Below are 17,831 nucleotides of genomic sequence, written 5' to 3'. Positions count from 1 at the left end.
TTCAAATCTTGTAAAAGATTTCTCTAGACAGCTAAATGGTGTTATAAGTGTCCATGTTGTAGTAAAATAGTAATGATTTATCCCTTTTTTAAATGTCCTCATTTTTTATGTTCAGTATTATGTGATTTTAGGAAATATCACTGTGTAATTCCACTTTACTATTCCAGTGCTATCTTGCTATTGTCAAACCTTTTTCTACAATCATCCACTCATGATGTAAGTTTTCCAGGTCCTGACTTTATTGAATACAATTGATTAAACTTATATTCTGTAGAACAGAATCCTGTATGACACCTCAGGTGTTCAGTGATCTTTAGAAATAACCTTTAGACCTCAAGTTCTTGTGGGGAAAAAAAAGTTGTACTTAATAGGATCATCTAGTTCAGAAATTCTCTAATGCTTGACAAAAGTCATAAAATAGACAAGTACATTTCTTTTCAGAAGTACTTGCAGTCCTATTAGTAATGCTTTGATTCCTACTGCTACTTGTCCTGTTCAGTTAATTAATATTATTCTGTAGTGGAGTGGGCTTGTTCAAAAGCTGAAAACTCTTTTAACTCCCCCACTGTTAGGAAATCATATTAAAATTTCTATTTGAGAGTGACCTTGCTGCTTCCTTTTGTTGATACGTTAATACCACTAAACCAGTATTGGGGAGAGATGAGTTTTGTGTCCTGCTAGTGATGATAATATTTTGTTTTACTGTTTGAATTGTGATGTTGCTTACAACAAAAGGCTCTTGAATATGACTATACCTAATTAAATCAGTTGATGTGGTAATTAATATGAGAATTGTCTGGGTTTGGTATTTTGAATGTGACCTAGCAGTCCCTTATGTCATTCAAGAGGACTCTTGATGAAAAGCCACCAACATGAACACCAAACACAAAAGAATTGGAGTTTTACCTTATACTTTAAATTACTGAAAGTGGGGCTGTTGAACAGTGATTTTCCACAAAAGCAATATTCTGTTTTCATACTACAGTTTCTCCCACGTTCTGTTAAATTTATGACAGACTATTGCTGTTAATTTGAACTTTTGGAAGGACTTCCATTTAAATAAATAATTACATAAAAGGAAATTTCTTGATGCTTATGCTTTCTTTTCCTATCATCAAATAGTGTCAAGATTTGGAAGCTGCTGTACAGCTGGTACTGTACAAATTAGAATGATAATTAGTACATTGTTACAGCCTCTTTTGCTGTAGCTTTTTGGGGGTTGTATCTGCCATATGAACATACTATGTACAATAGTTGGCACTTTTTGGAGTATTTTTCTGTTTTCACTAATAGTTGGTATTCCTGCAAGTGAATGGGTTTGACAAAAGCTGGTATGCATGAAAGATAATGATAAAACCAGCTGGAACTGGTGAGAGACTGGGTTTTATTGCTTTCTACAGGATTTTTGTATGATTCTTTTTAAGAATGCTGACCATTTTTAAGAATGCTTTGTTTAGTTTAAAAAGACAATACAATGGGCCACAATTCCCTTCAGGAAGAGAGGTGTCACTTTAGGCCATTATATGCATCTTTACTCTTCTGATAATTTAGCTTTATGCTCTTTTAAGTTTCGATGCTCTCAAAGTCGGAAAGAGAGGCAGACATTGAATTACTGTACACAGATACTGATATATAATAAATTAATGAATACTCCCCATATCTTTACAGCTTTTCCTTCCTTGTGTTTGAGTATCAGACTATGTAGATGTCCACCACACCCCATTCATCTCCTGTGCTGTCAGTAGTGTTTTCAGTCCTTTTTCTCTTTTCACTTGTTCAATCAGTTTTGTTATTGTTCTGTGACTTCCCTCCCAGTCTGTCTGTATAGTTCTAGTATTATCTCTTGAAGTCTTAGGTAGTAGCTCAGTAGTTAGGCTGTGGTTTTCAATTTGGAGAGGGGAATAAAAATGTGCAGTTAGTACCTGTATTTTATGATAGCTCCATGTATCTCTCAATGAGTGGCACAAAAAGCAGGTATCTTTTTTTTAATTTACTTTGCTATTTCTGCCATGTTTGTGGGCAAACTCCTTAATTTGTTTCTGTGGTGGAGCTCTCAATGAATTATGAATGTTGTGGGGAATAAGTAATAGGTTTACCAAGAAGGATTTTTAAATGTTTAAAAAATTAGAAAAACTTAGTTTTTAATTTTACATTTTAGAGTTTCAATATAAATCATTCCAGTCTTATTCTGATAGAATAGGACTGAATTTTTGATAGAAAATAGTTTTTCCCTACCAGTGTTACAGGGAATTTCACAGGATGTCTACTCACACTCCCTTTATATCTAACAACATGTAAAGAGAATTAACATCTTAAACTTCAATACGTCAGCTGTTAACAGATTTCCATGAAAAATTATTAACTGTTATTTGTACTTAAATTGTTATTTTTAAATAAAGATACTTCAAGTTGCTTGATGTTAAGTTGAAGAACTCAAAAAACAATTTCTGAACAGAATCCCTACACAGTCATTCCAGATGTACAATCTCAATGGACCAGGTTGTGTCTTTTTTCAAATTCTCATGGATGTCTGCCTAGCACACCTTTCTACTTGAGAAGCAGAAAACTGAATAGGGATTAAGAGCAAGTGCACAGCAGGGGCAGGCGTGGCTGGGGTCTGTGGTGTGTTTCTTGTAGCACTTGAGTGTCCCTTTAGCTGTGCTCAGTGAGTGGGCCTTAAAGGAAGGATTCAGAGATTTTAATTTTCTAGACAAGGTCTATCAGCCTAGACACAGGCCTGGGTCAAGTTTGATCTGTACCAGTTCTTGGGCTGCTCACCAGAAAATCAGGTGAAAGTTGACATTTTACTGATTTTTCATGAAGTTTGGGTGGGAGTTTTTTGCTTGTGGTTTTTGTGTATTTTCCCCTGTGATTATTATCAGAGGAAATACATATTTTCATTAATGGGTCACACTTCCTTCTGTGTTCACTATGCATTTGGGAATAGCAGTGTTCATCTGCATGCCTTGTCCTCCACAGATTTGGTTATCTGAGCTGTGCTTTCTCTGTGGGTGCACTGCTGTGTGAGCTCACAGGCTTTAGGCTTTGCAGGTGGGATGCAGCCCCATCCCACTGAAGAAGCCTCAGCTGTGGAATTTGTTTACTCTGTAATGTCAGTGACTTTGGAGGCTTACTAAAAAGATTCCTTTTCTCTGAGAGGTTATAGGAAGTTGAAGTTTGTTTGCATTATGGTTTCGAGCTCTTTATTTGATGCATTTTAAATATGATAGTAAGTTCTCTTATGCTGGACATTTTTTATACTTGAATGAGACACTATTGCTCAGTGTCACATCATCCTGTGCTTTCTATGGTTTCACAAAACCAAAAATCACAGCATCATTTTAAGCAAACTGTGATTTGTGGCTTGTTTAATTCAAATGGAGGAATCAGAAAGAAAATCAGAGGAATTGCTTTTATCCATTAGAACAATTTATTCTTGTAGATGTCTTTGTCCTGTAAAGCCAGAGTGTCTAGGAGAGAGTGAAAGCAATGGCCCATGGACTGTCCATGCTTCTCCATTGTTAGCATCTCCTTGGCATGATTTTGGTCCTGGTGTGTAGTGAGGTTGGTTTGTTTCCAGTGCAGGGTGAATGAAATTGTGTTCAGCCTCTGCTGCAGCCCCCCAGGGAAGTACATTTGTGCCAAAAACTACTTGCATGGATTAAATGCTTTAGGATGTCAGTGCAAGTCAAGAGAAGGTGTTGGAATGAAATCCCTTCAGGACAGGAACAGCTCTGGAGGGCTCCACAGGGCCAGGAAAGGACAGACCTGGTGTTGAGTTAATATCTTCTGAACAGCCTCCCTGGGATAGACTGTCCCCCAGTGTGTCTTGGGAGAAGGAGTAGCAGGGACATGAGATTTCAGAGGGTCAGCTGCAGGAACAAAGTGGTTCATAACATGTCTGATCAGCAGAGTGGTACTGACAAGTAAATTGCTCCCCAGCAGTATTTTAGTTGTATCCTGTCAGAGCTGGGACTGAAAGTACCTTGATTTGGATTTTCAGTTACTTGGGCTTAAATCATTAATATTGTGCAAAGACAGTTTGCAAACTGCTGTAAATGCTTATTAAAGGGCTTCTCTGGGAAGCTTCTTCCTTAACAAAACCAAAAAAATAAACAGAGGAAAAAACCCCACTGCCATCACCAAAAAAACCCAACCCCTAAACCAACCAATCAACCAACCCAAAAACCCCCCAAAACCCAAACCAAAACAAAAAAACTACTTTAAATTGATTTTTTGCTTTGGAAAATACTATCACTGAAATAAAGTGTGCTCATTTTTCATAGTGTTTCTTCTGCTGGAATAAAATATTTAAAATGTGAGATTCTTAGCACATGGCTAGAAACTGATGATTATTTAAACCAGCCGCTTAGTTGCAGTGTATAGTGAGATTCATCACTGTGATTCACTAACACATCAGAAAAAAATCCCAAAAAGCAACCAAGTGAAAATGCTATGGATGGTAAAATGTGAGAACTACTTATTCACAGTGGGTGCATGGTGCTGGTTTATTTTTAAAAAATGCAACCTCTATTTGAAGTTTGATTAGAATGAGTCAGTTTCTGTTAGGTCTGACAGTTATAAATTTGTTATTAGCTTTCCAAAATAAAATATATAAATAACACTTTTTTCATGTGCTTATTCACCAAACCATTGCATCTGTGAGTACCAGAAAAGGATGCTTATCACTGCAAAATTTCTGCAGGTCTTTAATTAGAAGCATTTCCCTGTAAGCAGATGACTGTATTTGAGGGAAAAGAGAAACTTACCTATTTTGGCCGTACTTGACGCATACTTGTCTAAAGAAATAATGTACAGTTACAGTGTAATTTCAGCATCAAGAGTAATAGCCACAATTTTTCCTGACATTAATTATTTTAAGAGATTTTTCATTGTCTGTTGTTAAGCCTCATTTCTCTGTTATGATTTTGAACACTGTAACCAAAACCTCTCTCCCTTCTATACTTATCCTCACAGTAAATATTCTCAGAAGGGAAGGATGTTACAAGTTGCATCAAAAGTTTAGTAAGTGATTTATTACTGTATGGAAAAGAATGTGATTTATGTTTGCCAGTGAAATTGTTCATTTTATTCACAGAATTGATCTTCAGTGCAAGCCAAATCCTTCTCGATAAGTCTGTTGCAAGTTCTTTGACATCACTAAAACTAATTAAAAACAGGTGGATTCTTCCCATGTAGCAGTACCACCCAGCTAAATGAAATGAAGATAACTTGTATGAATTGTCAGAGAGGATGTTGTTTTCCTTAGGGACCTTACTGGAATGTTAGGATTCTCTAAAGCTTGCATTTCTGAACAGAAAAAGAATCATATTTTAACTATGATACCCATATTACTTTGTTTATAAAACTTGAATTTAAGTTGGCGCTGTAGAGAAGAGGAAACCCTGAAGGAAACTTGATTTTTGAAATCTGATCTCTGTGTGAAAGTCTCTGTGAAACTCTGGTAAGAAGATTTGAAGGGTTTCATTTAGAAAGTCAAATCTACATAGCTAAGTTTTGTTGGTTTTTAAAAAATTTTGTGGTGTCACATTTTTCAAGACATAGTTTATCTTTTACAAAAATGAATGAGATTGCAATAGTGAAGAATCATGAGCTGTGTTAACTGCGTATTCCATTTATGAACTAAACGATCTGCTTAATCTTGTGATTTATTACTAGTTGGATAGTTCTCTTTAATTAATAGGAGTTTGTTTTCTGTGGGTTAATGATGCTGATTTCAATCTGTGTGTAGGGCTGTACAGAACGGGACATGGAGGCAGAGTAGAGACCACCTGACTTGTGCTGCATTTTCATGGAGTGCCAGCAAAGTTCAGACTCCTCTCTTTTTCTGGGCAGAATGAATAGAAGGCTGGAAAAACAATTGACACAATAAAAATATTTTAAAGAGAGAAGTACTTGTACCTAAGCCAGCTGTGATTTTTGAAGTGCCCATATCTTTGCAAATCACACTATGCAGAGTGGGCCAAATATCATCTCTGTATCTGTATGTATCAAAGATGGTCTCTCTGTAAAAAAGTATATTAAAAAAAATGACCCAATATGAAGTGGGCTAATTTATGTTTGTCTTTCCAAGCCTAGCCAATTTTAATTTTGGGTCTTCCTTTTTTCTTGACTGACTCCAGTCCTGTGCAGCCTTGGAGGACAAGTTGAATAAAAGAATAAAGTAATAGAAGACTGAAAATAAAACACTAGAGCATTTAATATATTTACATTTTCTACTTTAGATAGTTTGAATTTTAAACAAGTCTTTCATCATGTCACTGCTGAAATGTATTCCTAAATTGGTAAAGAAGAGTTGGTAAATTAGATAAATAATATAATCATACATAAATTTTTAATCTGAGGAGTAGGAGGAGGAACTTGTGGCATGTGGAGTTTCTTAATTGATGGGAACAAACTGTGTATATATTGGAGCACTTTTTTTTTTTTTTTTTTGCAGACTGAGGGTTCTGTGTGCTTTCAGATGCATGGGTGTGTGGATCATGATGAATGCCAAATGGCCACTTGTGGGTGCCACTGTCTGGTTCTGGGTCAGGAGTGGTGCTGCTGCACACATGCATTGACAAGCAGCTTAGTGTAGGACAGGTCAGATCTGAGCACCTCTCTTCTCCATGTAGATGGCCAACACTGGGCCTTCAACTCAGATCAAAATGTGCATTTATTTATGAATTTTAGATCTGCAGAAATCTCTAGACCTTACTAACATTGCAGTATTTTCACTTTGCTGCATTAACTTTTTGGGTTTTTTTTTCTGTGGGTCAGTGTTACTATATTTGCACCTAGATGTGAGATTTGATGTGGTAGATTTGTGTTGGGGCAAAGAACTTATTGTTCGTATACAATGGCAAATGCTAGGAGCAAGACTATCTTGTCTTGTGTAACAGACTGTTTAAAAACTTTACAAAAATTAAAAATTTATAAAAAAATCTCAAATTTGCTAGTTAAGAATATAATTTTTTTTAAATTTTTTTGGTCTGCTTTCTATCTTATTGCAAACTGCTTGTCTTGTTTTGAAAGGTACTTTTGTGCACTGGAGAAGTATAATTTATTGTAAATGTTACATTAAAAGCCTTGTTTCTCAGGCAGTTGGAATTAGGTTCTTTCAGAGTCAAATGTTTCTTGTGCACATTGCATAATCATTAGATTAAAAACCCAATTTCTCCAGCTTCTAAAACAAACCATTTCTTTTGCATTTTGAAAAGTTTTTAAGGGGTAACACCTTCAGAACAAGTGCATGTTCATATTGTATTGCTTCTGAAATAGCTGGGAACACAGAGTGATGGAAAATCACTGAACTAGAAAGGATCACTTGTGAAATGCACAGTACCTTAACATAGAGGAAGAATAAACAACTTTTTGAATGGCCTGCATGCAGTGTCAGTTTGCAGGTGTGTGAGAGTGGTGGTGCTTGACGGGTCAGGCATATCTTAATTACTGACTTTCTACTATGCAGAGGTTGCAATAGGAAAACATTTTTGGACTTGTCTGTTTTTGTTTGTCTCTCCTATAGAAAATTAAAAACTTTGTCTGTATATGTGAGCTATCCATGGTATAATGGCTTGTACCTCCCTGCTACAGCAGCCACTGCAAAATGATTTTATTGTCCTCTAATCTACTGGAACAGTTTTTAACTTGTCTTTTGCTTTACCAGCCTTTTTGCAGACTAGGAAGACCAACAAGTAACTTAGTGGTAATTTAGAATCTGTGAGTAAAGTGTGGGCATTTCGCAGTGTAAGAATTTTCAAGCTGGAGTCAAAATACATTTCTTGACATATTTACTGACTGTGCCTTTATTTAATAAATAAAAAACCATGCACTTTGGGAGATGGTAATCTTTATTTATGGCTATGATGAGAAAATGCAAATGAAGCAGTGAATTTTGTGATTAGTGTTTTACAGAGCAGTCACTTACTATAATTGTATGTTTTAGATCAGTGGAATTATCATGTTCTATTAACCAGATTGTTTCCTGGCTTCTTGTAGGATTCTGAGTAACAACAAGATCTTGGGGCTGAAGAATGGCTCTTTCTTCGGGCTGAGATCCCTGGAGAGACTGTGAGTAACTGATCAGCCTTGCTCGACCTTCAATTAAAAGTCTTTGTACTTTAAATATAGAAACAAACATCAGATAAGGAAGTTGAGATGTTCTGAACTGTATTGCACAGTAGAGTTTCTAGGCAGTCATCAGGTTAAGAAGCTGCATAAAAATGAGTGCATGGGGATGGACGTGGAACATGCAGGAAAGCACTGCCATCAATTTGGAACTAAAATAAACATCCAGTCAAAGCCTTGTACTCCACTATGTACACTATCACAGCAAAGACTGCTATATGTAATGGTAACACTAATATACCTGACATGTAGTTTGGGTTATTTAACTCATTGGTCTCCAATACTTCTATTTTAGATTTATATAATTTTATTTTTTTCTATAATTTAATTATAATATCAACAACTTGGACAGCATTTATCACAGAAGCAAACAAGGAGCTTTGATAAAGCTCCATGGCCATGTATTTCTAGCCAGTGTTTGAAGGAGGAAGAGGAGCTCAGGAGCAGATAATGTGTTAAAAAGAAAATATTTTGAAACTTTAATGGAAATAAATAAGTAGTAATAGCTACACTATAATAACACTATTTCTGTACATATAGATCAGACATATGAGAATAATTGTGCACAAGCCTAAAAATCCATTTTTTATACCTATAGGCAACTTCTCGTACCAGTACATCTAAAATGAGTAATTATGTCATGCCTATCTTACAATATCTCCTGCAGCTTAAGCTAAATTACCTTTATACTGCTTTGTAAGAGTAGCTTTATTATGTAGAACTGTTGATATAAAATTGTTGCTATATTCAGTAATGCATCAATGTATTCTGTGGGGTGTGAATATTTCTAGATGCAAAGAAATAATCTGTTACAATCAACCTTAGCTGCTACTTTTACTATAGATGTGTGTGATATGCATGCTGTTCATGGTTGTGGAATAAAGTGGATAAGTATACCATACTGAGTTTTTTTGAGTATCCTAAATGTGGTTTAAAAATAAACAACTTATTTCAAGGTCTACAGCAATCCCTTTGAAGGGTTTGGGTAAAGTGACTGTTAGAACATTTATGCTACGTATGCATTAAGTATGGAATGGAGAGTGAGGTGTTATTTACTAACTGGTTTAATATTAGGATTAACAGTGATATGAGGTTTGTAAAGAAGTCTACAAATATTTTAGACAAAACAATTTAGAACACAGGATATAATTACAAATTTATTGGAAGGGAAATTAATAAGTTAAATTCTCATGTAATGTAAGTAAATGTAATTAATGTAGTGTTTAGAACTAAAGGAAAATATTTCCTCTGAGGTTTTTCTTAAGGTTTTATTTACATTGGAGAATTATACTGAGCATGTAGTTTTGAGAATTTTATTAGTTAACTAGTGACATAAATACTTCAACCTGAAAAGATATTACTAACAAAACTAAGAACAGTGAGAAAACAGAAAAACTGCTTTAGGTGTATAGCCTCGAGTACCATCACAATCCAAACCATTTCATTTTCCTGTACTGATTTTTCACAACAGTACAGATAAAATGAGTATCATCTCCTCTGTTTATATACAATTCTATGTGGCTGTGGTGTTAATACAAAATCCATGAGTGGTCCGTGAATCGAAGAGTGGAATTCAAGTGATGACATTGTTGTGATTCAGCTGCTCTGTTTCTGTTTCATTTGGGGCCACTCAGGCCCCATATGCTTCTTATCAATATCTGTGAAATCCCAGTTTCAGCTGCAGGGGTGAGAACAGCTGGAATAGTGGGTTGGGAGGTGAGTGTGAATGAATTACAGCTGGGTGAGCGCTCCTAGCTCTTGGACAAAGGTTTCCCCAGCTTTGCCTTTTGGACAGAACCTAATTTAGAGCAGTACTTCAGGTGCCCAAAATGGAGAACTGTGGCAGCAACTGCTGTTGATATTCCTGACTTATCAAAATGGACCAAGAACTTTCATTCCTTGCCTAAAAGCAAGTACTGTAGCAGGAAAATCCAGCTTCCCTTAAAATAATGTTAAGTTTACAAGAGTAGGTGCTTAGGAACATGGGTGTGCTGGAGTTAAGAATTACTCACTTGATTTGGCTTGGCACTCCTTGTGGTCTTGTTCAGAAGAAAAGGTAATGTCAGTGCCATAGAGGAAAGAATCATGTAAACCAGTTTTTTTTTTTTATGGTTACCATGAGATCATGAGTTAGAAGAGTGTAAGCTTACATGGAAAATGAAATCATTCAATGTCAAATGGGGAAAAATTAGAGAAGTAAAATTTCAGGTGGAATTGAATGACTTGTGTATTCTGGCTCTTCCCTGTTCTGGAGTGCTTAAACCCTCCTTTTGGGTAAAGAATGGTTTGAAGCACTACTCCAATAAGTGAGTGACAACTTTCCCTCTATTTTATTTTTCAATGCATGTCACAACAGGAATTGGATTACAGAAGTGTCAGCCTTCTCAGGTTCTGGTGATTTCTCAAGAGCATGTTACACAAGTGAGGTCCCTCACTGAGCAATTGTCTCAAAGTGGGACTCTCATTCTATCAAGTGAATCAAGAAAAGTTATTTACCCCTTAAATGTCCATTCTAAGAGTAAGACAAAATTGATTTCTCTAAAACTAAGGCTATTGTAGAATTCTTATATTATACATGGAATATTTTTTTAACATGTTTTTCAGAAAATTGCGATTTTTTTCCAACCATAGCATAGGAATAACAAAGTTAGCATTTTAGATTTTCTCAGACTGTGTTGCTGCTCTAGGAAATGTGATACTAGGTTTTCAGAGGATAGAGCCAACAAACCAGGGAAAAACATGTTTAGGGAAATAGTTACTTCCTGTTTAATAATTTAAAGATAGTATTATATTTAATAATAACCCATTAATATTAAAAATGTCTATTAAAAATAGATCAAAAGACATGCATGAAATACTAATATTTTTACTGGTCATTTTGTAAAAATGGTTTGAAAAACACTGCCTCACAAAGGTGCACTTTCAGTTTTATGTATGTGTATGAACAATGATTCATGAGTGATCTGTAGAGGTGGCAATCCCTCTCCACAGTTAGTTTTCTGAAATTAAGAAATTGCTGTGTGCTTGTTTGGAAAGGTTGGCTCATAAATGTGACATCTGGATCATGATGTGCCCCTGTGCCACTGAGCTTACACCATAGAGACAGGAGGCATTTAGAAGTGAAGATCATAACTTAAATACTGTGAGAGAACAAAAGCTTTCTGTAAACTTAGATATTATATGCTGTCCAGTTATATGGTCCTTGAGTTGGAATAAATCAAAGTGTAGGCAAGAATATAAATTAGCTTTTTTTGAAGTAAGAGTGGTAAAGGAATTATTTGTTAAAATATGAAGAGCTATGTAGAATTTAACCAGAAGAGATCTACAGGCCATAAATCCTTTAAATGAGAATGCACACCTTGAACCCATTTCTGTGATACACCCTGTGGAGATGGCTGGCTTCACATTCAGGAGGCTGAGAATTCAGTTTGGATCTGAAGCTGAGGGCAAAGACTTGACAGCTTGTAATGATTTCAGTTTCAGTGCCTTCCCTGTCTGCAGTCAGTGTTCTGCCTTCCCAGAACAGCAGGAGTTATAACAGAGATTTAAATAAGTTTTACCTATGCTCTGGGTAGCATAAAAGAAAGGAAAATTGGGCTTTCTAAGCCATGAAAGAGTGAAGTAGCCCTTTCAAGTAAGTCTCAGCAATCTGAAAACTCTCATTTAGTGAAATATTTGGAGGGATCTGAGCAACTCAATTGTCTGAGTAATTTGGTGGTGTAATTATTGCATAAATTGGAACAATATACTACATGGTAAAATCTGTGATGGTTTCCTCCTTTAAGAATTATATTTATTTATTTATTTTTATTTTCTGGACATGGGGCTGAGCATGCTATTACTCTAAGAATCACAGGCTAGTGCAGGTTACCAAGTTACTTGCAGATGCCCTGTCATAGCAGTGTGTGGTATGGATGCTGCTGTGAAGCATTGCCATCCCCCTCAGCGTGCAGCAGTGATAGCATTAGTGCCAGCTGTGGCAAGGCTTTTTATGCCTGATGATCTTTGGCCAGCCATAGTCCATGGGATGCTTCTGGGGACAAAGACTGAGGTGACTGGGCCAGGTGCTCCAGCTGTGCTGGACCTAAAGCCAAGGTCCAGACTAGGAAAATTAATATTTTGCCCTCATCCTGCTGCCAGCTGGTGCAAAACAATACGTCCTTCAGCTATTATCCACACTGCTAATTTTCTTACTTTGCACAGCAGCCACTGCCCCACAGTTGCCTGGACAGCCCTGCCCTGAGCTCTCTCCCCACGTTGCCCCTTGCTGGGGCAGCCTCTCCTGGCTTCCCTGCCCTGGGCTCCTGGTGCTCTGGGATTGAATGTGTGCTTGGGATTTTCAGAAGTGGGTGCATGAGGTTGCTCTCTCTCTCTCTTTCATAACCAAATGTAGTTTTTCATTAGGTTTATAGGAGCATTATACCTCTGAGACTGTTGCTCCTTTGTCCCAGTGACTGAACCTCTAATGGGTGCAGAAGCTATTGGGAGGGAACCAGCAAATACAAATAAAGAAACATACACAAACAGACCATGGTTGCATAAGCAGTTTCCTTGGGAAATCAGGATGAAAGATCACTAAGCAAGATTACACATATTTTTTCCCAGTTGAGCCAGAAGAAAAGCATGCCAGGCACTTATAAGCAGCAGAGATTGTTTTACAGAAACTTGCTTTGTTACATTTTCTAGACAAAGAAAAATAGTACTCAAGTGTCTCCAAGAATTTAGCAATGAGTTTATTTTTGGTTTTGATTTTATTTTTTTAGCACTATACATTAGTCTTACTCTGCCAGGTCTCTCTTAGATTGTGTGTAGTTTTATTGTGTGCTGCTGTACAATCAAGTTCCAGTCACATGTCAGTGCTGCACAGCCACATGTTGTCCTCAGTTATTATCAGGCAAAATTGCCTAAAAGCTGCTTCCAATAGATTTCAGTGGAGCATTCTGCAACTATATGTTGTGGTGTGCAATAGAAGTAGTAACACACTAAGCTGAGGGATGAAAAGGGATAAAAAGACAAGCAAAAAAAAATTAGACCATAAAAAACATGCTGTTAAGCAGTTGTTACAAAAATATGATATTTAGAATTTCTTTAACAAATGTCAAATGATGGTAGTGTAAAACATAAAGGTTTGACATTTATAATGCAATTTACATTTTCTAAATTACTGTGCTCTTCATTTTTTTCCCTGCCCATTCATTTGAAATGTGCACACACACACACACGAAGAAACAGATGTTCTTCCTAGGTACTTTAAAGAATTGGAAATATGCTCAAAGAAACTGTTAACAATTTTACTTTCAACACATTGCATGTGACATCTTTAAAGTTAGATACTTCATAGATTAAATTTAGAATATGAGTTCTTTTTTGGATTGTTGTAAAAATAGAAAAATACTGGTTATTATGAACTCACAATATTTCTGACTGACAGCCAGGATCCAGCTGTGCAATGTTTTTGGCTTTTTTTTTTTTTCCTTGCAGATTTTGCAGCTGAGGCGTGTGCCCCTAACGTTGTGCAAGGACTTTTAACAAAAAATAAATTGATAAGCTTGGAGACCTCAAATGCCACTGAGCTGAGTGTTTAGAGAAATGCTGTGATGGTACTCCAGGAAAGGGCAATCTAAAAATCTGTTTCTTAGGACTGTTTGTTGTGTAAATAGTCATAGCATGAATAAAACTATTCCATTTTATGTAGTTTTTGTATTTGGAGAAATATGGAGAAAGTGAATTCTCAAGCATCTGAACTTTTCTTGCAACTTTTTCTTGTATTTGAAATCCTGCATGGATATAGTAAATGGTCTAGGTCCAGTTGATTATGATACCAAACAAGTTATTGCTTAATTCTCAAAGAGAAAAGTACAGGTCCTGCAACCATAATTTTTTCTTGTTTAGTAATATGTCTAGGACACCTGAGGAATTCCAAGCAGTTTTCCATGTACAATTTTTTGCTGTGTTGGCTTATAAATGTTTACAAAAGCTCACTATGCTGCATTACTGTTTGAAGTGATTGATCATATTCTGCAGATGCAGAAGAGTGGAGATAGTCATGGGGAAGGATTTTTCCCCAGTTCTTTGCGCCTGTACTCTAAAATATACTGAAGACCATTCATGTTCCTCTTGGCAGTCATTGAACTTTGAGTTATCCTTTTGGTTTCAGTGTCAGAGGAAGAGTTTGTCTTTTTAAATTATGATGATGCCATTGTTTGCATGAGTCAGGAGAGTTCCCTTTGTCGGTCCTAAGCACAGCTAATGTAGCTGGCAGGTTGATATTACTTGATAGAAATGTTTGCCTGCACTACAAGTTGTACAAAGGCACTTGTAAATACTGAGCTTAAAAAACAAAGTTCTGAAAATTCATGAATTACTGAAGTGAAGGTACCTGTTCATTCAGAGACATGTCTATTGCAGATAATTGGTTTGGAGGGTTGGAGATACTCAGGAGATAAAGAGCTTTACAAATACCAGAGGGAAAATAAACCCAGTGATTTTGGCACTGGACAGATCAGAAGGAGGAAAGAAAATAGTTATGCCTATAATAATCATTTATCACCTAAAATTAGTATAGCTTCCTGTGAAATGAATGGTTTCTAAGGCTCATCCTGGAGCATGGAGAAAAGCAATTTCTACCAAGAAGATGAGTGTGAAGCTAGTGAATTGGACTGTATTCTTCAGAGCTTAATATAGACACCTCCTTAGCCATCTAAATTCTTCACTGGTAGTAAATGCCACTGTCAGCTGCTGTAAGCTTTTTTTTTTTTTTTTTGTTTCCCCTGGAGTTTTTATCATATCCCTGGGTTAGGACCAGATTTCTTACCCATCCTGGGACTCCTCCTGCCTTTCCTCAAACCAGTCTGTCTTTGTGATGGCTGCAGCCCAGGGATTTTACCTCTCTTTAGCGCTTGGTTCTTTGTCATTGTGGTAATTTTGGTCATGTTACTCAATAATGCCAATGTCAGATATATTCTAGTGCAGACAGAAGATAGAAATGTTCACTTAAATAAATGTACTCTTTAAATATCTGACTTCATCTACCTGTCAATGAAGATTGTAATGCATTACTGAATTACTGAAAAATAATTAAATGCATGTCAAAAAAATAGTATTTTTTCCATAAAATCAATTTAGTTCTACAAAATATGTTTTCTATAAAATAATTTTAATATTTTAAAAATTTAATGGCATGGATTGTTGAGATTGGTATAAGCCTGATATGAGACTGAAAGGAGATAGGAATATAATCCTCACAGCACCAGAGTACCTTCAGTTCCTCACTGCCAGGGCTTTTTTTTAGCATTGAACAAGAGTTCCTCATTGACATTTACAATATTTGAATTTTATCTTGTGAATCATTCAAAACCACAAATTTAGTAATTGCAAATAAAATTTAATGTTACAATGCGGTGTCCCTTATCACTTAATTAGCTAGAATCATCTAATTATTTCTAACTGACTGTTTAAGTTGAACAAAGTTTTTACCTGACCACATTTATTTATTGACAGATTTCATTTGGCATTATCTGATGACAAAGATAAGGTGTTGTATTTTAGGCATTGCATTCAATTAAAAATACAGCTTTTTAGCTTCTATGTCTTTTACTTGAAAACAATCCTTCTTAATCACAAATAAATGTAGAAATAGGGAATTTTATGCATACTGTGGCAAATGCATAATGGTTAGTTAATACAATATTTATATGTTGATGTTAAACAAGAGAGTCTTTTGAAAGAAGAAAATCTGAACAAAGAGGTTTTTATTTGAGATAACTGATTGGAAATCAAGGACTGTCTTATTTTAGAGTTTTTTTTAAATTTTCATTCAATTTTTGCCTCATCACCTGGTCTTTCTCTGCCTCTGTTTTTTATCTTTGTTGCTTGTTTAATATCTGCAAATCTAGTGATACTGAGAGACCTCATCTTATCAGGAAAGAGAAAGCAAGAAAACGTACATTGGTTTGTGTAATGCCAGTTATTTTACTTTTCTACCTTATGTGGAGTCATTTATGTACCTTCCTGTCCTGAGTGGGAGGAAACCTGAATGGGCACAAGTGCAGATAGAGATTACTGGTGCTTGTTGAAAATACCTGCCCATAAGAGGTAAAGACAGCAAGGGGCAGCAGCAGTCCTAAGGAACCTTGAGCAATATCGTGGATCTGGACTTGGAAAAGCCACTGTTGTTCCTCACTGTTGGTGAAGGAGTACAGGGTGAATTGCTTTTCAAAGTATCATTTTGCTGCAGGCAGTGTTTTAATGAATTGCACAGGAGGAGGATATCTAATTTGCTATCATTGCATAGAAATTTTGAGAAACCAGAGAAGGAGAAACAGAGGCAGGTTCAATGTCACAAGTCAAACTGGGAAAACTTAATTAAAAATTGCCTTTTTATTTTAATTCTGTGGTCTTTAATGGATCTCTTTATTCTGTCCTATAGCTAACAGTAAGTTACTCATTTAGTAGTGCAAAAGTGAGTATTTTTTGATGCTGGCCTCCCTAAAAGCAAGTAAAAACACCCTACCAACCAAAGAAAACAACTTCCCCAAACTCTCTAAATGCCAGAATCCATTATGTTCTGGTGTGCAATATCAAAGAGAGCTTTAGCATTCATTCTATCAGGAATAAAACTTTTGTTGTTCTTAATATGGCTGTCAGAAAAAGAGTTAGAAATTAGAAGTAAAATTACATTACCCTCTTTCTAACAGGTTGTATGTACTGTAAGTCTTACAACCATGAATTATCTATCAAAGCACTTGTAATGCAGTGTGACAGAAAGGTAATTCATTTTTTTCCTCTATTCATTTGCTATTTACCGAAGTCACAATACAGACTATTAGACATCACATACGTTATATTTTACAGGATGAGACAACAGGAAAATAACCTGTATGTCTATTGCTCTAGAGTTGCCATGCTGTAATGTACAAAAAAAAAAGCAGTAATTTTAGAAAAAGGGGATGTTTCCTTTGGGATATTACAGTTCTGTTTAAAAATAGCACTAATTAACTCTGATAAACAGGTTAGTAAATCATTCCCATTGTTCCTGGTACAAGGGTCCAGAACCAAGTGGGATTTTCATCTTTTCTTTATACCTTAAGCCTGTTTTTTGTTTGCCTCCTGAACTGCCGCCTTCATTTGTCTGGTTACTTGTTTCCCCCTGGAAAGAGTGTGGGCTACCAGGCCATGCCTTTGCTCTTAGTTCCGTGGTTTGTAGTGAGATCTGAGGGCTGCTCAGTGCTGCCTTCCCTCGCAGGTGCTGCTCGTGGGGTGACAGACCTTTATGTCATTCTGAGTGCACTGCTGAGATTACCATCCTCTGCTTCTGGCATGGAACTCTGGTTTCAGCTCGGGCACAAAATTGCCAAGTGCTGGCAGGGACGAGGTGTAGCACCAGTATTTAAAATGTCAGTGGTTTGCCAGGCTGCATTGATGGACTTTTGTGTGTAACTATTTGCAAAACAGGTTTCTGTTGGAAACATGAGCATGGCAAAATAAAAATGTCAGCAGGGGACACAGCAGTTTTACAGGACCATTTTTATGGTGTTTCATTTAAACTGCTTTATAGTCACAAAATATAGAATCTTTTTTGATTGACAAAGCTGAACTATACCACTTAGGAATGATGCAAGCTGTGTTTCTGTAAAGAAATGCAGACTGGTTGAAACACTAGGAAAAACAGAAATGTGGTTTTAGGTCAGTTTGTTTGA

The 17,831-nt window shown here is 36.3% G+C and overlaps 1 protein-coding gene across 1 annotated transcript in view; it reads left to right on the top strand.

The window, feature by feature from the left end:
• LOC120502186 (adhesion G protein-coupled receptor A3-like) overlaps positions 1 to 17,831 on the top strand; it is a 255,064-nt gene that overhangs the window by 33,871 nt on the left and 203,362 nt on the right. Inside the window, exon 2 of the mRNA XM_039709368.1 lies at positions 8,005 to 8,076. Coding sequence (XP_039565302.1) covers positions 8,005 to 8,076 — 72 coding nt within the window. The remainder of the gene's footprint in view (positions 1 to 8,004; positions 8,077 to 17,831) is intronic.

Source organism: Passer montanus, unplaced genomic scaffold, assembly GCF_014805655.1.
Source record: "Passer montanus isolate IOZ18808 unplaced genomic scaffold, ASM1480565v1 scaffold21, whole genome shotgun sequence".
NCBI classification, from domain to species: Eukaryota; Metazoa; Chordata; class Aves; order Passeriformes; family Passeridae; genus Passer; species Passer montanus.
Note: the sequence above shows the minus strand (reverse complement) of the source record. Positions and strands in the feature narration are given on the sequence as shown.